Source organism: Caretta caretta, chromosome 9 (genome assembly GCF_965140235.1).
Source record: "Caretta caretta isolate rCarCar2 chromosome 9, rCarCar1.hap1, whole genome shotgun sequence".
In the NCBI taxonomy this organism is placed as follows: Eukaryota; Metazoa; Chordata; order Testudines; family Cheloniidae; genus Caretta; species Caretta caretta.
The window spans coordinates 21652833-21674522 of record NC_134214.1 but is presented as its reverse complement, the minus strand read 5'-3'; the positions used below and the strand labels follow the sequence as shown (position 1 = coordinate 21674522).

At 42.2% G+C, this 21690-nt stretch overlaps 1 protein-coding gene across 3 annotated transcripts; it reads right to left on the bottom strand.

The window, feature by feature from the left end:
* Positions 1-216: 216 nt before the first annotated feature.
* NMD3 (NMD3 ribosome export adaptor) lies at positions 217-15497 on the bottom strand. 3 transcript variants are annotated; one of them, XM_075132143.1, is made up of 16 exons: positions 15479-15497; positions 14942-15002; positions 14305-14439; positions 13754-13850; positions 12912-12992; positions 12165-12293; positions 10156-10246; positions 9868-9946; positions 9392-9488; positions 7608-7725; positions 5863-6008; positions 4800-4912; positions 3433-3505; positions 2703-2809; positions 1255-1325; positions 217-907 (listed from the first exon to the last, which is right to left on the bottom strand). In XM_075132143.1, the coding sequence occupies exons 2-16, from the start codon at positions 14983-14985 to the stop codon at positions 774-776; spliced, it is 1515 nt and encodes a 504-aa protein (XP_074988244.1). In that variant the 5' UTR covers positions 14986-15002; positions 15479-15497; the 3' UTR covers positions 217-773. The 3 variants fall into 3 exon arrangements, with proteins under 3 accessions (XP_074988244.1, XP_048720081.1, XP_048720080.1); XM_048864124.2 differs by lacking the exon at positions 15479-15497 and adding an exon at positions 15340-15442; XM_048864123.2 differs by lacking the exon at positions 15479-15497 and having other exon boundaries at positions 14942-15314.
* Between the last annotated feature and the right edge of the window lie 6193 nt (positions 15498-21690).

Sequence of the window (21690 nt, the reverse complement as noted above, 5' to 3'; positions counted from 1 at the left end):
TGAGTTATTTGCTAATAACAAGTGTTCAGAGTTCTAAGTTTCAAATGTAAGATTCACAACTGGAGATATTTATTCATGTTAAATTAACATATGGATACTGGCATTTAGGATAGTGCAGTATATCCTACAATGAGCAAGGATGGCCAAGCTTTGTGATTCAGAGGGCTGTACTGGCAACTGACTTACATATTTTACATAAAATCCTTATGCACACAGTAGAGGAACAAACAGTTTACTCGTATTTACCAGAAATTTTGCTGAATAAATTCATATTACATCTTCCATTCAAAGATCTTAAAGCACTTTCCAAGCAAATCTAGCCTAACAACTCTCCTGTTAAAAAGATAAAGGTCTCTTTTACAGGAGAGGAAGCTACAGAAAGTCTGGCAGAATCAGGAACAGAACCCATCGCTCTTGACTCTTCATCTTGCATCTTAACCTCAAGACAATCATGTGGATACACCTGCAGTTTCAGCTTGCACTCACGTTGCAGAAGTCATAGGGAGAAGGCAGCAGGAGAACATCTGAAAAACTTGCAGGCCTTATGTTGTGACACCTTCATCAGGAGTTTGATTTTACTAAATCTGATCCTCATCAGCAGTTTGTATAGCACACACACTTATTTATGGGTAAGATGTTTACGTGCACAGCCTTTTATATTCACAAGACTACATGAATGTCTACAATTAGTTCAACAGTTCATTACATTTATTTCTGGGCAGGATAGTTTCTCCTCAAGAGAGTACAATGATTGCATTTTTTAATGCATATGCTTATTGTGTCATCATATCAGAACCCTCCCCACCAGTGGCATCCTGGGAGATATGGAGTTCCTCTAGCATCTCAGCCAGACTGATTCGTGGAGCACCTTCATCATCTGTGTCACTTTCCACTGGAATTTTTGAATCTAAAAAAACAAAAGAAAAACCAAATAAGGAAATAATAGCTCCAAGAAATTTCATAGCTTAAAGCAATGAATACACCCTGTCACTTTCATACAGGCTGCTGCATTATAGACCAATCCTCCCTACAACTGTTCTTTCCCCCCAAATTAGACTTCCACGCCAATCCTACCTTTGTTGCAAATACAAAACATGAACACACAGTAATCAAAGGCTGTAAAATACCTGTTGACATTATGACCTCAAGCAATATGCATTTTTTTAAGTGTATGTCACTTTACCCTGAGCATTCAAATCCTTCTGAATTACCAGAAGCTAAATAAAATCTGAAGTCACAAGTGTTTTGACTTACCTTTATAAATATTGACATTCCTTCTAATCGTCTCATCTTCTTCAAGATCTTCAAGGAAGTCCTGGTACTGCCTAAAAAAGCAACAAACTCAATTGAATACATTAACTCTTCTCTTTTCCTTTAGAATTATGCAAACTCTGGAGTCTGGCAGGCTAGCAGCCCAGTGGAATCATGCCAGATAACTATTTAGGCCAATCCTAGAGGTGAAACTCTACTGCAGGTAAAACCCCAATGGGGATGGGTGGAGAGACTTACTCAGAAAACTTCTGGAGTTGACAAGTGCTCTTGTTTTTATTATACACAGAATACATTTTGTAGAAGCTGCAGCTGTGTGCTTCAAGCACAGATTAAAAAACTTGAAGAGCGGCTTATATTTCTATGGGTGCTGTGGGGACCACTGAACAAATGGCAGAACCCTAGCTCCATCCCCCAAATCCCAAGTTGCCTGGATGTTTTCGAAAACAAGACAGACAACTTTAGAGTTGGGAGAGAAGGACAGGCATGACTCACTGACCACTGCCCTTCTACTTGCATGGGTTTAAGGCACTTATTTTATGTCTTGAGCATGCAGTCAGCACTTAAACTGCTCTACATCTCACTTCTTTGCTCCTCTCAAGGGCCATTAAGTGTAGGGAAGCATTGCACACCAAGAAATGATTACAGGATTTGGTCCCTCAGACATATGCTCTTTTAACATCCCCATATTTGTAATTCAGTCTTCGGGTAGTTTATAGTATGCCACTAATATTCTGTAGCTTTTACATTCCAATTTAACTCTGATCTTTTGCTTCCATTTTCCAGTCAGCTAGACATTAGAGTTAGTCAGCTGTTGCATACAATTTGTTACTGAACATACCAATGACAAACATTTCCTCTCCCTTGCAGATGTCTCTTTAGACAGCTTAATGTCTAATTGGTTGCCCACAGACATGTGGTCTGTGACCCTACTCACTAATGATTCCAGTTTTAAGTCTTCGTAGTCCATGCTTATACTGTGTAATCTTTAGTAATGGCTGTAAGATTGTGGACAAAATTCAAGAAAGTTTTACTATATTGTCTCAAATATCAATCTCCCCTGCAATTTCACAAAGCAGTCAAAAGTGGGATGAGATTTCACTCTAAGCACTCAGGGCTAAATTGTGTCTTTAAGGCACTTCCTGCAGTAGGGAGCAGTGAAGAGGTATACCTCTCCCTAGAATGCAGGGAGACCAGACCTGCTAAGCCATCTTCTGATAATGGTGAGCATGCACTCCCCCTTATGGAGTGCCAGTTGTACCTGCCTGTGTGGAAGAAGAGGAGGAGTGGTGTCTCCACTTATTCTGGATACTCTTTAGACCTGAGCATGAACTAAATCTAGTACCATTATCAGGAGAGATTGAGAAATGCTGCCCATTACTGGACCCTGCACAGATGGTTCAAGGGGAAGAGTTACTGAGCAGAAACCAAACCTTTCGTCATCTGTATCCATGCCTTCTCTGTCCCTTTCCAGCTCTTTCAGTTTCCAGTTCCTGCGACGCTGGCGTTTAGTACGGTCATAACTCTTCTTTATTAAAACCTACACAGAAGATATCATTTTAGACCAACTTTCAGAAAAACACTAACATTCTTTAATCTCTGAACCAAGGAATTGTACTGCATTGTGGATTCTGTAATATAATAATTGGTCACAAGAGGGCAGCAATGGAAAGCTGTATAGGATAAATGAGTCAGGCACCTCATTGAGCCTGAATAGTGAAGTTCTCACACTATTTACATAGAGCTGGTCATACAAAGGGCTCCCCACGTGTATGGAAGGAACAGTACACAGTGCTGGCGCAGCATAGATAGGACACAATAGTTTAGGGAAAGAAATGGATACTACAGATCCAGAAGAGCAGAAGGGATAACTGATCATCTAATTTGACCTTCTGCATAACACAGGCTACAGGACTTCCTTGAATTAATTCCTGTTTGAGCTAAGGCATGTCTTTAAGAAAGCCAATCAAAACAGGGAAAATTTAAACAGCCAGAATATAATTTGCAAAACTGGAATTTGACCAGGATGTTGGTGCTAATACCTCATTTCCCCAGATTTTTAAGCTAGGACTACAACATACATTTTATAGACCACAACGTTCTCATCTTCAATTATGCACAAGAAACAAACTTCTCTACAAGAAAGAGACTCTAGGACCTTACCACATCAGGAACATTGTGTGGGTTCATCTTATTTGCAAATTCGTCATTGAGGTTACAATTGGCCAAGTCATATCTAAAAGGAAGATATTTACAACACACTTAATAGCTTGAATACTTAACCTTTCATGTTTTATACTTCCAAGAAGAAACGAACATGGTATAATTACAATTTTATAGTTCACACAGAAGAGAGATACACAACAGGGAAGAAAATCCATGCTACTAAGTATCCTTGATAAACAAGTTAAACTCTTTACATTATAAGGTAACACACACACACTAACAGCGATCAAGTACATTACATGCTATCAAGCTGCAGAGCATACCCTTCAACCTGTTCCGTTGTCTCCATCCCCTCTTGCCTTCTGACACATTCCAGCATACTTGGTCTTTGAACATGTCCCTACCGTGGCATCTTAAAAACCCTCCCAAGCCTCTCCATGTCTAAGCAGTATGTTTGTCATATGTGCACTCTATACACTCATTGCTTTGATTCTGACTGCTAGCTGACTGACCCCATTCCACTCTGGCTTTTGTCCCTCTATGCCATTGAGACTTCTCTCATTAAGGTCACCAATGACCTCTTCCTGGCCATGACCAAGGGCCTCTTCTCCACCCTCATTTTCCTGCAACTTCTAATTTTGAAAATTAGAACAGTTCACAATTCTGTTGTGAAAGCATGAGCCGAATCCAGATCAGCTTCCCACAGTTGTGATAGCACTTCAGTGCTAACCATAGCAAAAAGTGGAAAAACTAATTAGATACAATTCTGAACACGCACAGGCAGTAGTACTGAGTCAAAAATTGCCATTTTTACAAGTTTTGGTTTAGACCAGGGGTTCTCAAGATTCATTGCATTGTGATCCCCCTTCTGACAACAAAAATTACTACACTATCCCAGGAGAGGGAACTGAAGCCTGAGCCCTGCCACCCTAGGTGGGCTGGGGGGGGAAGCCGAAGCCCAAGTCTTCAGCCCCTGGCAGGGGGCCTGTAACCTGTACTCCACTGCCCAGGGCTGAAGCTGAAGTCAGAGCAGTGCCACTCAGGGTTCGGGCTTTGGCCCTGGGCCCCAGCAAGTCTAATGCCAGCCCTGGTGACCCCATTAAAACGGGATTGCAACCCACACTGGGGTCCTGATCCACGGTTTGAGAACCGCTGGTTTAAACAGACACTTTAAAAAACAGAAGCCACCTCTTCTCCTACCAACCCAAAATCCTTTTCCAAAATGACAGAATTACAAGATCTTTCCTGTCCCCCATGTCCTGTAACTTTGGGGTCAGTGTTACAGGAAGTTGAGATTTTATTAATCTGCAAAATCTGTCTCAGTCAATCAAATATTGATTGAAAATAGCATATATCATACAAACCCCAAGACTAGGTCTCCAGGATTTAGAAGGTGCCCCAAGTGAGTGCGGCAGAAATACTGATTATCTGTATTCATCTCTGAGGTTTTCTGTACCCAGGCTTCAGCAAGAGTGTGCTTGAAAAATGGAAACAAACATTTTTGTAATGAGATGGAGAGTTTCATTTTCTGCTGCATAATTAAAAACACTTCTATTGCTATACTATGTACCATTTGATATTGCATCAGTAATACTGGCTTTCTGTATCCAGCTTATATTTCCATTTTCTTATTGTTAATGATTGTCTTTTTACTGAAGACAAACAAATGGAAACAATGGGAAATTTGCACAGATTCCATTTAGATTTCCTCCTATAAATATGATCACAAAGATTGTTTTTATTTCATTATGTACCATATAGAGTTGTTGGATCAATATTATTTGGTAAGGAAATATAAAAAATGTAGAGCAGCAAACCAAAGGCTAGGCATTGTTACATAGAAGTCTCTGTGTAGGACAAAAAAGTGCCAAGCCACAGTCTTTTGTGGAGGAAGGAAGGACGGACAACAAGGAGGAACAACTGCTACAAGATCTGTAATAAAACACTATTAAGAGAGGTGAATTGACTTCTGAACACCAGTCTCTAGTACTAATTTGACCTAAGCATTCATGTGGAATATTTGTCAAGATATTTATCAAATATGGTTCATTTAGTTATAATGAATCTTAGCTGGTATCCACAATCCTCTTAAGTGTTGGGCTGCATAAAATGCTTCATTATGAAATTGTGACCTAAAATATTAACCTAAGAGTAAGCAGCTTATAACAATCAAATTTTAACTTAATGTTGAAGCAAAATAATTTCTGAAAAGGGAATTCATATGATGTGTATGCAATTCCCAGTGAATGAGAACAATGTATTGCACCTTTCTTAGGGGAAAGCTTCACCAGCTAACAATAGTCAGAACATTTTGGGCTATATTTGGAAAAACGTGCAGTATGCTTTGTAACATCAAGTGAGCCAAAACAGAATCCCAGACAAGGAACCCGGTTTCCAAAGTGTTAAATAAGGCAAATAAACTCTTACTTTGTTTGATCTCATCCCTGCACCTGCACCTTGTTTTCTCTCTTGGACCCTGGTGATATCTATTACAATAAACTCCTCCAACTGCTTTGGATGGAACAAGCTATTGAAAGGGTGACGCCAGTAAGTGCTTCCATCAAGGTCAGCAACTGAAAGGGCAAATACAGACCTTTGTGGGCACAAGAAAATTGCTTTCGGACTCAATATGCATTATTAAGCCAAAAATCAAGGCAACTTTCAAATGATCAGTGATATTACACTTCAACAGAGTAGAAGCATTGAGGCCAGGTGTACACTATAAACTACTGCTGATGTAGCATTGTCTAAATCAGGGTGTGATCTGACTGACAAGAGTCCCTAGTGTAGATGCAGTTATATAGTACCAGCAAAACTGTACTTTTGCCAGTATAGCTTATTTTGTTAGGAGGGGAAGGGAAGACTGGAATAAGCTACACCCACTCTAGGAGTGCTTCGCTGGTAAAACATACTGGTACTGCTATTCCCATGAAGCACTCCTAGTGCAGACCTGCCCTGAGTCACATGTCAGTTTGCATTCTGTATCTCCATCTTAATTCTAAAGGAATATGCTTGTGATAGACCAAGGCCTGGTCTACATTTAAAAAGTCGCTTCTAACCAACACACCTGGGCTGGCAAAACCCCTAACGTAGACAGTTTAATTCTGGTATAAACGACACCGGCAATACAAGAACCCAACTATCAGAGCTGGCTGGTAGAGCTGTAACAATAAACCCTTTCTCAAGCAGACACGGCTTACATGGCACAGCAAAGTGACAAAAGGAAAATATCATCCAGATAGCCTCTGCAATTCTTTCATTTGTGGTACATTTTGTACACAATAGTAGAGAATTCAGGGGCAAAGATTAATTTTAGTTTGCCATTAATTTGTTCGGCAGTGAGAAAACTGATTTAATCTTTCATAATTAAGGTCTGAAACACAAGATGTGCATCAGGAAAACATTCAGTAAGAACAATGCCAACAGAAGAATGCTGTTCTCACATTAGCCATGCCATCAGGGGCTCGTTCACCTGCACATCTACCAATGTGATATATGCCATCATGTGCCAGCAATGCTCCTCTGTCATATACATTGGCCAAACCGGACAGTCTCTATGCAAAAGACTAAATGGACACAAATCTGACATCAGGAATCATAACATTTAAAAACCGGTAGGAAGAGAACACTTCAACCTCTCTGGCCAGTCAGTAAATGACTTAAGGGTGGCAATTTTACAAGAGAAAAGCTTCAAAAACAGACTCCAACGAGAAACTGCTGAGCTTGACTTAATATGCAAGCTAGATACCATTAACTTGGGTTTGAAGAGAGACTCGGAGTAGCTGGGTCATTACACATATTGAATCTATTTCCCTGTGTTAAGTATCCTCACACCTTCTTGTGAACTGTCTAAATGGGCCATCTTGATCATCACTACAAAAGTTTCTCTCCTGCTGATAATAGCTCATCTTAATTAGCCTCGTACAGTTGGATGGGAACTTCATGTGTCTCTCTTCTTACTATATGTTCCATTCTATGCATCCGATGAAGTGGGCCGTAGCCCACGAAAGCTTATGCTCTAATAAATTTGTTAGTCTCTAAGGTGCCACAAGTACTCCTGTTCTTTTTGCAGATACAGACTAACACAGCTGCTACTCTGAAACAGAAGAATTACTAGACAACAGGATTAACGCTCAAGGGGAAAAAAGAACAGCTCCCCTCCCCCAACTTACTCTGCAGAGTGTTGGGATCAATGAGGTGGACAGCACTTGTTACTCTGATGCACACACAGATCTGGCTCATATTCCCAAGGCTCTGTGCCAGTTTTGGAGACAGACATACAACATTGTCCTGTGCAGCAAGAAACAAAATTTCACACATTTGTTTTCTTGTTTTTAGTTATATTCAGATTTTTAGTGAAGTACTAAAACTTTTTTAAACAAGTCCTTAAATTGAGTTTGAGAACAACCACTATTACCATTCAACATAAATGCTATGAACAAACAACTGGGGGTGGGGAGTAGATGAGGGGAAATCTAATTCTACAATACTGCGTGGCTGAGAAGTGAGTTTCTAACCTTCTCATGGCAAATCTTTGACAATTGGTAAGAAAGTAGCTTTTTAGTTACAGCACAAAGCCATTTCCCCCTCAACCTTCAGTTGAACAAAGGAGGAAGACACTGTCCACCTGCATGGTTCTCCCACTTAGCAGAAAGTTTTGGATATTTCTGTAAACTTGAGGAAAGTTAAGGTTGTACCATATTAAGGTTTCTTCAGGGATCACTCTTTACTTTTTCGGGGATTAACATTAATTGTTTTCTCAGGGTATAAAGTACTGATAAGAAGTCAGTAGTGTGGGTCTCTGTCTCGTAAATTAGCAAAAATGCTCAAAGGTGGAAAAGATGTTTTACACTAACTATAGTACATATTCAGCAGGGCTCAATTTGTGAGCAGCAGTACTTTTCTTAACTACCCAAATGACTAGGCTATAAATACTGGATACATTTTTAGGCAAATTGTCTAAAATACAGACCTCAATTATCTACAGATAACCACCCTCATTAATATAAATATTGTAGTAATACCCAAAGGGGCTAATCAAAATCTCATTAAAGCCCCACTGTGCTAGACTCACTATAAACACACACCAAGACTATCCCTGCTCGGAAGAGCTTTTCACACTTGGTGCAGTTATTTTTTTTAAACTGCCCAGAAGTTTATGTTTTGCCTATATTTTGCTTCTCCAGCTACTGGACTGAGAAACCCACATGACACCCTGACAACCACTACCACTGCTAATGGTCATCTTCATTTGGGTCCAGCAAACTTTCAACATGTAAATCAAAGAAGAGGTGCAAATGAATATATAATGCATGGAAACACAAGTGTATGTTTTCAGTGCATTGGAATACGTATTTACCTTAATATTTAAAAAGGTGTTATTACATAAGTGCTACTATACCAGAATCCTCTCTAAAGCCAGCAAAAAAGCATTTTTACGTGTTAAGCAATACAGAACAGAGGTGCAGTTTGAAGGTTATAGGTAAATCTACTTTTCAGTGAAATGAGCCAAAAACCCAGTTTGCAAGATCTTTGAAAGCGAACAGGGAAATTCTCAAGCCATTATCTCTCTCAAAACACTTCACACGATTGTACACCAAACTTTTCAGTCAAATTCTACCATGGGATGAAATTTAGCATGCAAATTTTGAGGTGGATTGGTTTTGCTTTTGACGTAATTATACAGGTATGTTGCACATTGGGCTTGTAAGTGCTGGTTTCAGCCAGAAGTTTGGAGAAACAAGCACTCTACCCCCTTTCTGAGCATGCTTTTTAAAATACTTTCCAAACTAATGGACTGCTTGATGACAGCTTTTTTCACTAAGAACGCATTTACCTTAAAAGATCTTGTTTAAAAAAAAAAATCCTGACTCATCATGATCAAAAATGTAAATTACAGCCACTGCAAATTGATAATATATTTTATTCCTTTAAAAAAAATAAAAAAGAAAGCTACCTTACATACTGGAACAATCTCCACCGAGAAAGTGCTTTTGTAATTGTAGGCATTGCTATGAATATCATGCGAAATCAAACGCTGGGATGATTTTGATCTAAAAAGCATAAATAAAACTTTAAAGGAGCAAAATGAGGCATAAGAAATATACAGAAGGTAATTCGTTCTCTCAGCACAAAATAGCGTAGCAGAAATACTTGCAAATATATGGCTTCATATCACAAGAAAACTAGGAATAACATGGAAAACAGGACAATGGACAAAAGGGTTAGTTCCATGATGTCTAAGCTGATGGAGAAAATTGGAGACTTCGGGGCTGGTAGCTTCACTTTGTTGTAATTACAAAAGACTCATTGCATCCAAGAACTGCTGATTCTGCACTTTACATACAATTTTCAAAATAAAGGATCAGCAAAGTAATTTTCCAACAGCTCTTGAATATCTGAGTTAGAATGTGATAAACTATGGCAAAATACCTGGAAGGAACTGTACACTGAAGAAAGTCTACCATCTTCTGGGCATGTTGCTTTGAACCATAATAGAAATCCAGGCCATCTTAAAGAAAATACAGCTACATGAAGATACTATATTGTACTTTAAATGGGTATTTTTCACCATAAAAAGGCTATATCTAAGTCATACCTCTCAGCAACCAATGTGCACAAAAACGGAATACTAGTACTTATTTTTCGGACCCAGAGACTTCCAATTTCGATTACTTCAGTCATTTTACATAAAGATTATTGGCAAGCCACTTCACTTACCATGAATCTCTTTGATCCGAAGCGTATTTTGATGAAGCCTGTGTTTTAAAATCAATTGTTCCAAATAGTAGAAAGTTTTTTTGTGCAGAGTCTAAAGTTAAAAAGTCAAATCTAGATTAGATTATGAAAATGTAACAACCTTCAAGTTATCTGCAAATGCATCAACAGGGTAACCATGAACATGGAACGATCAACTGAAGCAGAAATAAAATAAATAGTTCTTATATAGTGCTTTTTATCAGTAGCTCTCCAAGCACTTTACAAAGGAGGTCAGTATCATTATCCCAAAATTACAAATGGGGAAACTGAATAATCTTAGACACTGAATGAAGTCTTTATTACAAGAGAACTACTGAAAATTTACCATACATGTACATAAATGCGCAAGCAACTGCTCTATTTATGCCTTTCTGTGTTGCTTTTAAACCTCTATTTCTTATTTACTCTTATTTCTGTAATATTGATTTTCTCAATACACTGGATCCTAAAGAATTATAAATAACCCATCCTTCTGATTCTAATGGGATTAATTTAACTGATATTATAAAACCGAAATGATTTAAAAAAAACAAATTCAACTAGCCCCATGAGCTACATGGCACTAAAATTGTAATATGCACCCATTCACTTCCTTTTCTCAAGCGATGTACTTGAATACTAGTTAAAGAAATGCAAATATGGACATTTTAAAAAACCAAGCTATTCAAATGTTCAGTTTATATATCTGATCACCTTATCAAACACTGCACAGCTTAAAGATTATTGCCTAGGAAGTGTGTTTTCCCATCACTTTAGAAGCAAAACAGTTTCAGGAGGATGCAAACTGCCAGCAGGCAGTCTGCTAAGAACAAGATTATTTAGACTAGTCAAGTCTTAGGCAGACCTGAAAGGAATCACAAAAGGACTGTACAAAACTAAGGCTATGTCTATCACACTGCAGCTGGAAGCGTGCCTGCCAGTTAGGGTAGATATAGACGCTAATATGTGGACATTGTGGCACTGGCTAGTTGGCGGAGTACAAGCCCACTCTCCTCACCAGGTCCATACTTGTGTGGCTGGACTGGACTGATGATGAAATATCTATCTACGCAGCTCTTAATTAGCATGCTAGCTTGAGTGGATTTAGCATGTCTGTATACCTGGTTGGAAGGCCCAGTTCCAGCTGCAGTGTAGACATACCCATTAGTGTCTGAGCAATAGAATGACTGAAGTTGGCTGTTGGTCAAAGCAAAATATTGGGGTAAAATAAAACACTTCCCGCTGCTTTTTCCTAGCAAAAAGTGAAATAGTAACAAATGCAGTAAAAAAGTCTCAGAAATTTTTCGAGTATATTAAGTGTCCTAAACATTAATTTCAAGTGGGAAAAATCGAAAAACATTCTTAAAAAACGATATCAGGTCTTATTTTAATAAAGCACATTTTATAGTCTTACATTACAAGGTTTTAGAATTTTTACATTTTTACATAAGGCAAAGGTGCATCCTCTAGAGAATCTCTGCATATTGGTAGGACTTAGCAAGACAGCATCAGTTATATTTTCATGTTTAGAAGGTTACCTTTGCAACCAAAATGGCTAGAAATCATATTTAATTAAAAGCTAGTGGCTCTCCAGATGAGCAGTGAAGTTTAAGAAAAGCAAAAATTGAAGAATTCATGACAACCTGTGACAGCATTACAAATAACCTACCTTAACAATGACATATGAAATGCCCCACAGACAGGTGTAAAATAAAACATATCAGAAAGTGCAACTTAGATGCTCAGACACTCACTTTATCTGAATTAGTTTTAGACTTGGGATACAGCGTGAAGGGCCATTAATGTTCATGCCTCAGAGAGCAGACTGGCTGGGGCGAGAGAAAGATTTCCACCTTATGTTTGCAGACTGCATTCCTGTATTGGCCAGATGCATTTGAGAAGCTTATGCTTCTAAAGAAGGCATTCAGTATTGGTCACCTGACCGGTTACTGAACTAGACGGATACTGAAGAACATTACTATTGTTTTTACCTTTTGTCTGACCTGAACCACTGCTTTCCAGAAATCCTTAGCTTCAACTCTATGACAGTCATCACACATTTGAGGCTGAACTACATACTCCACCACAAACACTTGTTGAAGGATTGCTCCATTCATCACCTGCAGAATCAAATTTAAGAATGATTACAAATATTCTTTCTTCTGGTTGAAGATGGCGCCATTTTATAGTTTACATCACTGATGCAAATATTCAACCAAAAATTAGTATATTATAGTTCAAAGTAACTGGTATAGTAAGATTACTTGACAGGCATTGTTATGCTATGCATGGAGGTTGGCAGTACTATTCATGAAATATAAATGTTATGCTTTTATGAAGGCCTCAATTTTCCAAATAATTACTCAGAAAAATGGAGAAAATCATATTTTAAAAAACAAGATAAAAAAGTTGCCTGCTTGTCTTCAGAAATTATTATAAACCTGTCTCTTTAGGCGGTTGAATCTTTCATTAACTTCTCTGCCTGCATAGGGTTACCTTTCCTCCCTGCAGCTGAGAAAGCAAAATGCCTTCCTCAGGTCACTGTCAATACTGCTCCATTTGTGGGCTTTAGGCACAGCGAAATCAGCATCTTCCTCCAAGACAAGCAAATAACCTCTGGAACATTCTTGGCCTCCACCAGCCAACAGAGAATTGCCTTTCTGTACGCTACTGTATTTGTCGCCTAAAATAGTGCTTAGAAAAAAAAACCTATAAGAGGTGCAATGGATCTCAATTACCTCTTTTTGTACTGTCAGCTTTATCTTAAGTCTCCTGGAATGTGGTTCAGTCCAAACAAAGCTTGCTTCGATCAGCCGCACCTGTCAGTAGAAACAGAGAGGATTATTCATTATCCTCTAGTTGATAACCTGTCAGACTCTCTAACATACATGTTTAAAGCATGAAAAGTTAACCATTAAGAACACAAGCTTCAGGTAATGAGTTACAAAGTACACTATCAACAATTGAGGACTGGAAGACATTTAAGAAACATGTTTAGCAGTACAACAAACCCAATCAATATTATTCATGCTACACCTCCACATAATTAGATTGAAAAAATTTCTTCAACCTAAAACCACCAACATAGAACTACTACTACAGCCATTTGTGCTTTTGCTGCAAGTTGTCAAGTAACAAACTGCCAGTTACTTAAACAATGTAAAAAAGGCTTACTGAAATGGTTACAGTGCGCTACTGTAAATTTAACCGAAATAAATAAGATAGTGGTCTATTTCTGAGTCCAAACTGCAATGTGGTGGCACAAGACCAACCAATATCTGGTAACACTAACATGATTGTCAAATGCATAATATATGTTTCGTTTAATAGCGGAAATTCATTTTGATAACTGAATGCTTTCTTTAGGGATGTGTTTTGTTTGTATTAGCCAGATCTAGCTCCAAACTCTGGGTGAAATCCTGGCCTTGCTAAAGTCAATGGGAGTTTTACTATTGATTTCAATGATGTCAGGATTTCAGCCTCCACCTTTAACATAAATCAACTGTGACTGACTACCCAGAAAGTTCTAAAGTTAATCAGATCTTATTTTATACAGCGCAAATGCAATTCAGTGACTAACCTTACTAAGCGAAGCTTTGATTTTTTTAAGACACAAAGTTAGAAGTTCTCTCGATTCTAAGGCACACTGAACCCAAGTTCCTGGAGGCTGAAGATATCTGAGATAAAGGAAAACTTTCAATGATTTAAATTATTCAGAGATCACTGTTTATTTCAAACATTATTAGGTTTAGAAAAAGAAAATGTTTACCATAAACCCCAAACTGGTGCTTCCCTAATAAAACATTAAGATCCACGTTCTTCAGAGGTACAGTACTTGAACTTTTCCCCAACTCTGACCCACCCACTTTTTCCTTCAGAAACTACTTAATCAGTCTACTTTTTTCCTACATGTGCCTCCACATCCCAGAATTAATACTGCTTCAGCAAAAGAAAAGCCTTAAAATAATAATTAAAAACAAAAAAACAGATAAGGTCAAAACAGACATTTGCATTCTATGAATATAAACTTGGTCATTTCCAACCATTGCTTATGATATTAATGAAAAATATCACAAATTTAACATTTTAGTGACATATTAGCCTAAAACCTACGGTGTAATCACACCATACCTCTCACACTGTTTGCAGAAGTGAACCGTGACTTGTTTGGGGATTCCTTCTGTGATATCCACCTGAGTTCGTAAACATGCCACGCACATGTTCGCAGGGTTTGGTGGGATTGGGATGCCACACTGGCAGCACAGGCTTGAGTAAATGAAGCAGAATTAACAAATGAAAAATAAACACCATACTTGGGGGGACTCAGAGGAACAAAGGCAGAGAAAAATGTTGTGATAAAAGGAAAAAGGACTGCTGCCAGCCAGGACACACACCAATACATCCTGTCACTGTGCACTTTGTCTGGAAGCTTGTATGGGTTTGGCCTGAAATGAAGACCCAGATCCCCCCAGGGTGTCAGTGACCAATGGCCAACCCAGCTCAAGCCACCTGTGGAAAGCGACGCCTGTACTGGCTGCGCTGGGGAAGGATTCCCGACTCGTGGTGCTTCTCCACGGACTCCCCTCGCAGGGAATTTCAGAGACGTCCGAGCTTCCATTTCCTGCCCTCCCCGCTATGGGTTCCGGGGACCCGGCCGGGGCCTCACAAGAGACCGGGCACTTCGCTCCAGTCCTACCCAACCCGACCCCATAACACCCTCGCGGGCCCCACCCCGTCCGGCGGGCAGCGCCAGGCCCGTGTCACTTACATGTTGCCCTGGCTGGGGGCCACCGGCGCCTTCATGTACTCCATGTCCGGCCACGCGGCTCCTGGGAGGGCGGAGAGCCGGGTTAGCGCGGGCTCGGGGCACCCTGGTGGCAGGGCGGCGAGGTACCCGCAGGGGTCCCCCTCCCGGGCCTGCACACGGGTCTCTCTCCGCGCACACAGGCGGAGGGCGCGAGGCTATGGTAGGCCCGCGGCCCCTGGGCGGCGTGTGCGGGCCGACAAGGGCCGAGTGCCCGGGCAACCCACAAGCAGACACGTGTCGTGTCAGGCCGGGCCGGGCCAGTCCCGCTACGCCGCCGCCCACCCCTTCCCGCCGAGTCGGTGGCAGGGCCGGTCCCGCGCCCCTCTCCCACCCTGCGGCGCGAGGGACCCTTTCCTCACCAGCACCCACTACCCCGTGGGCGCTCTGCACTCGGCCCTTCCCAGCTCAGCCTCGACTTCCGGGTTCCTTCCGGCAGAGCACCGGCCGGAGCCGAAGTCCCGCGAGAACAGGGCGTAGGCGGGGACGGTGGTTGTTTACCTCAAGCAAGGTTGAGCTGACCCGCCCTTGCGGTTTCTTAGCCAATCCGCGGCCGCGGAGTTAACGCTTAGGGGCCGCGTTCGGAGCTGCGACCCCGCGTCCCGCCCCGGCTCGGGGAGGCTGACAGCGAAACCCTGAGCTCTCCTTTGCTATGGTGTTCCTGAAGAGGTGGCTGGCATCCTCCATCCCTCTGAGTGGGCCCTGCTGATGGAAGTCCTCGCGCTCCCGGATCTTATGCAGATGAGCCACCTCCTCCTGCAGCTCTTTCCTGCTTCCCTGTGGGACTCCACCCTCTCACCTGTGGTGGTTCCCCCTGCCCGGCTTTTGTCAGTAGGGATGTTCAGGTCCTATTCCTAGCAAGTCAAGACCAGAGTCTGGACAGAAACCTCCAGGGTCAGGATGCCTGGCTTGTGGGGGGCTCCAGATGTGCAGGAGATGGTGGTGGTGGCAACATACCACTTTCCTCCTGGGGTAGGGTTCTTCCTTGTAGAGTATCTGAAAGTAAAGGAAACAAAAGCAACACCCAACTCTAACTTGCTGTCTCCCATTGCTGGCTGGCTGGCTGGCTCCCTACTGCCATTGTCTTACCAGCCCCAGGCAGCCTGTATGCTTTTTAAAGATTGGGCCCCACACACAGCTCTAGTGGGTGACTCAACCCACCCCCTCACTCATCCACTCTAATCACTACCCTATCCAATCACAAGCTGCATTGCTCTCATTTCAAAGGACCCCTTGCTAGGAAGCAGGGGCTGACACACCTAACTTGATGGCAAGTTCCCAGCACAGAAAGTGCTTCTCTCGCCTCCCCCCCCCCCCGCCCCAAAAGTTGATCAATAATACAATAGAAGTGCCCCAGAGATACTATCCAGCAGCTTAACTTCCTTAATCTCCCAGCTGTCTTTGTCTCACCAGCCACTTGTCTAGCAGTGCAGAAACTAGGGGCCTGGACTATTAGATACGTTAAGGCTAATATAAAAGTAAGTAGAAACAAATGTTTACAGCACACAAGTTTAATAAAATCGCAGATCAATCTCTGTTCCTCTATATATTGTGGGTCTGATCCTGAAAGTTCCTGAGCACTTCCTGCAAGTGCTGAAGGCCCTCCACTCCCATTGATTTCATCTGGGCATTGAATGGGCTCAGCACATTTTAGGATTGGGCCCTGTAGAAGTAATGGATACCTAGGTAACTTATTTCAGAGAGGTAGCCATGTTAGTCTGTATCAGCAAAAACAACAAGGAGTCCTTGTGGCACCTTAGAGACTAACAAATTTATTTGGGCATGAGCTTTCGTGAGCTTATGCCCAAATAAATTTGTTAGTCTCTAAGGTGCCACAAGGACTCCTTGTTTTTTCTAGGTAACTTAGTTTTACCGAGTACACCAGGACAAAAATGTCTCATTGTTATTCTGGTGTACAGCTTTGTTCTTGGAAGTTCCTTCTTAGGAAGTGTTGATTCCCACTGTGTAATTTCAGATGGACTGAGGCAAGAGCTAGGGAGTCTGTAAGGCCGGGGAGAAGGAAGTTTTAGTGATCTATACAGGAGGTGAGCAGGGGTTGGATGACTATAGTCTTAGATAGTCTGTAATGGCAGTCAGACAGGTCAGTGATTGCCTGTCAGAATAGCTGGAACCTATTGCACTATTTGTGGTGCACACCTGTCAACATTTTCCGGCTTCCCCCAGAGTTAATCTTGAAGGATCTTCTCCAGGTTCCCCACCAGGACTTGGCAGCTCTTCCAGCACTAATCATCTTGCTCTGAGGGTGGCTATTGGTCTTTTGGAGTCTTGCTGCAATTAACTAGCTGAGTACAAATGCTTGCCACAAAAATCTGAAGCTGAAATCACTTGAGGCCCTCTGTACCACTTAAATCCCATATTGGGGATAGAGGGAGAGGCTCCAGTAGAATGAATTCATAGAGGATGCCTTCTGTGTGTTGTAGGAGTTATTGCATAGCTTTCTAGTGTGTATGGGGGGAACACAGCAAGAGGAATATGTTGGCAGACCATCACTCCTATCACATGGATCCAGTGGCCCTAATATCCTGCGCACGTGGTGAGTAATGTACTAGGGGCATTGGTTGCAGATACTGTTCCAAACCACATGGTGGAGTACATGTTGTGGAATGGGAAGAGCTGCACTGGCTCCATGTTGTGCATTCAATCTCCCAAGAGTTATCAACTCAGATCTTACTGTGAGTCTTGCAATATTTGGTGTTTACCTTGAAGTGCCAGCTCTGGGGGACAAGTGATTAGATGAGAATCTCAGCTTTCATTTAAAAAGAAAAGTAAACTTCTAACTCTCACGGATAAAGAGGAGTCTGAAAACGTGAGCCAAGTGAACCCTAAAGACTCAAGCCAGGTCTGTACTAGAAAAAAATTTGCAAGTATAGCAGTACCATAAATCTGTCCAGTCTAGATGCAGTTTATAACGTTGGAATCTTTTTGCCAGCATAGCTTCTACTGGTTCCCTAAGTGTAAAAAGTTATACTGGCCAAAGAGTGCTTTTGGTTGTGTAACTGCATCTATATTAGGGCACTTGCTGGTATAGAAATGTTGAAAAAAAAAACAGTCACACCTAGAGCACATTACTGTACTGGCAAAAGTTTCTAGTTTAGACTTGGTTCGAATGCTTGGCGCTAGCAGTACTGCTAAACATATTTCACCAGCATATAGCTTCCTTTCTGCGGTTAATGTGACTTATACCCTAAATGAGGTGCTCCTAAAATATTTTGTTGCACATACTTAGTGTTGCATTTGCAAATGTAAGCAGAGTCAGGATGAGCTCTACCCTGACATCTGGTGGCGAGTCATGGTGGGTTGTGGAAAAGAACTTCAGGGGCTGATCTCATTTGCATAGGCACACCCACCCGCCTAGATGGTCACTGTGGCTGCTGTAGGAGCCCCAGTTTCTCTGTTATTGGGGCAGGAATAAACTGTTATTATACTGATTATGTGAATCAAGGACAGTGGAACTGTACTTGGCCTTTTGTTATGATGGAGGGACTCACCATCAACTAAGCAGCACTCGCTAGGGAAAGGTCATGGGTTCCAAAACCTAGTGAATGAAGAGAGGCTGGGGATAGGTATTAATACTTGGTGGTATGGGCCTCCTAGTGAGGGCCTTATATGCTAATTACACTTTCTCCTCTTTCCCCTGTAGAATACATCAGAGCTAATTTTGATTCTATTAGGAGGCTAGTTACAGGCTGCTGAGCTGAGTTCACTTTGGGCTAATGGTGTACCAGCACTAAGGCTCCCCTACTACAAGCTGAAATCACAAAAGAGCTAAACTTACTAAGAACTGAAGTCACTCGGTGTTGTACTAAGTGATGGGGGAGCTTGAAGACATATTGCGGAGCAGTTTGCGGGATGGCTAGCGAAGCAGAGCGGCCGGTGGAGCGGAGCAGAGCAGTTTGCGGGACGGCTAGCGGAGCAGAGCGGCTGGTGGAGCAGAGCAGTTTGCGGGACAGTTGGCAGAGCAGAGTGGCTGGTGGGGCAGAGCAATTTGTTTGATGCCTGGAGCAGCTCATGGGGGCGGCTGGCAGAGCAGGGCCCTGTGGATAGGTGGGGCAATCAGCTTTGGACCATGTAAGGTGCCCCTTAAGCCCCCCCCCATCTCCCCCAGGTTGGGAGGTAAAACTATGCAGATAAACTTTTGAACTCTGGGGCTGCCCTGACCAGGGACAGAGACTTTTGGGTTGTTGGACTTTTGGGACTTTGGGTGGTTTTGGGTTGCTGGACTCAAGAACCAAAGGGAAAGGGCATGCCCCAATTTGCTTGGGGTGGGTTTTTTGCTCATGGGTTGTGTTATGAGTCCTGTTGGTGGTGTTTCCCCAAGATAATGCCACATTGTTTCTCTCTGTTATTAAAAGGCTTTTTGCTACACTCAGGCTCTGTGCTTGCGAGAAGGGAAATATCGCCTCTTGGAGGCGCCCAGCGGGGGTGGTATATATTTGTCCCAGGTCACTGGGTGGGGGCTTGAGCCAGTTTGCATTGTGTTATGGGGATGGATCCCCTAGATATTGAACCCGGCCCTTGTTGCTGCCAACTCCGATGGGCAGAAGGGTTACACAAATATTAATACTGGTATTTCCCCCACAGTTTAGTAAAGCATGTACAGCTCTTCTCATGAACACTTACATGGAAAATCTGAATTTCTGACATCAGACTCTTTTAGCTATTTCTATGAAAAGCAAGTGGTGTTTAATAAACACAAAAACAAGAATGGGGAATAATTATGTTCACTCAAGAGGAGCTGAAAGGATTTTGCTAAAATTTTCCAGACATTCTCCCAGCAGAGACCAAGTGCAGAAAAAATTCAGCTCAAATGATGCAAGATTTAGAAAGTTCAGATGACATGAAAGCTGTTTTGCAATCTTTAATATGACTTCTATAATTATAATTACATCTTTTGCTTTAGATGAAAGAGATGGTACAAGCTGATTAGAAATTGGGTTACAGTCTTCTCACAATAGTGCAACAATCCGCCATTCCTTTTGGAAGACAAGCCCAGTACTGAATTGTCACAATGTGAAAGATATTTTTGCAGATCAGTGTCCAGTTTCCATATTGTTGCAAAAGCAGAAGAGGGTAGTGGAATGATGCTGTTATATCAACTCATTGCATGTCATATATTTGTAAGCAGTGTCATAATGAGCTCCACCCTGACATCTGGTGGTGAGGTGTGGCAAGTTGTGGAAAAGAACTTCAGGGGCTGATCTCATTTGCATAGGCACACCCACCCTGCCAAGAATGAGGCCATAGCTGCCCAAATGGTCACTTTGGCAGCTGTGGGATCCCCAGTGTCTCTGTTATTGGGGCAGGAAGAATAAATTTTTATTACCCTGATTATGGGAACTGTGCTGGGAACTGTACTTGGTCTTTTGTTACGATGGAGGGATTCACCATCAACTAAGTAGCACTCGCTAGGCAAGGGTCATGGGTTCCAAAACTCTGTGAATTGAGAGAGGCTGGGGACAAGTATTAATACTTGATGGTATGGGCCCCTTGGTGAGGGCCTTATGTGCTAATTGCACTTCCTCCTTTCTCCACTGTGGAATATCAGAGCTAACTTTGATTCCATAAGAGTGTAGTTACAGGCTGCTGAGCTCACTTTGGGCTAATGGTGTACTAGCACTGAGGCTCCCCTACTATAAGCTGAACTCACCAAAGAGCTGAATTGACTAAGAGCTGAAATCACTGAGCATTGTGTTAAGTAGTGGGGGAGCCTGAAGAGATATTGTGGAGCAGTTTGCTGGACGGCTGGAGTGCCTTGTGGACAGGCTGGTGGAGCAGTTTGTGGGACAGCGGGAGCTGCTTGTGGGACGTGGAGCGGAGCAGTTCGTGGACTGGCTGGTGGAGCAGTTTATGGGACGGTAGGAGCCACTGGTGGGGAGCGGAGCCAAGCGAAGCAGTTCGTGGGGCGGCTGGCGGAGCGGAGTGAAGGCCTATGGAGCTGTGGGGTGGTCAGCTTCAGATCATGTAAGGTGCCCCTTACCTCTCTTCCGCCCCCCCCCCCCCCCCATCTCCACCCAGGTTGGGAGGTAAAGCTCTGCAGATAAACTTTCGAACTCTGGGGCTCCCCTGACCAGGGAAAGAGACTTTTGGGTCATTGGACTTTTGGGACTTTGGGGTTGCTGGACTCAAGAACCAAAGGGAAAGAGCATGCCCCAATTTGCTTGGGGTGGGTTTTTGCTCATGGGTTGTGTTACGAATCCTGTTGGTGGTGTTTCCCCAACATAATGCCACATTGTTTCTCTCTGTTATTAAAAGGCTTTTGCTACACTCAGACTATGTGCTTGCAAGAGGGGAAGTATTGCCTCTTGGAGGCGCCCAGCGGGGGTGGTATATATTTGTCCCAGGTCACTGGGTGGGGGCTCGAGCCAGTTTGCATTGTGTTATTGGAATGAATCCCCTAGATATTGAACCCGGCCCTTGTTGCTGCCAACTCTGACGGGCAGAAGAGTTACATATTTAATGTCATATAATATCTTAATTAAGTGTTTCTGCAGGTTTGGAATTGTGATAATTATAGGCTATAGTGGCTCTTTTCTTTGGCCTTTGTTATAGTGTGCCTGTTTTTCACTTTTCCTCATTTGAAATTAAATTCCTTTTCAAACCTTACCTGACATTGACTAAACGGCCCTTTCTTTTTTTTTTAAAAAAAAAATCCCCTGTACTTCAGCTGTTTCTGAACACCTGCCCTAAAGGGA

Coding starts and splice junctions, on each gene's coding strand:
- NMD3 (XM_075132143.1), bottom strand. CDS start 14,985: ATGGAGTACATGAAGGCGCCGGTGGCCCCCAGCCAGGGCAACAT. Junction 12,993..13,753: donor TCAAAGCTTCGCTTAGTAAG/GTTAGTCACTGA, acceptor TTCTACTGACAG/GTGCGGCTGATCGAAGCAAG. Junction 6,009..7,607: donor TGATCCCAACACTCTGCAGA/GTAAGTTGGGGG, acceptor TTGCCCTTTCAG/TTGCTGACCTTGATGGAAGC.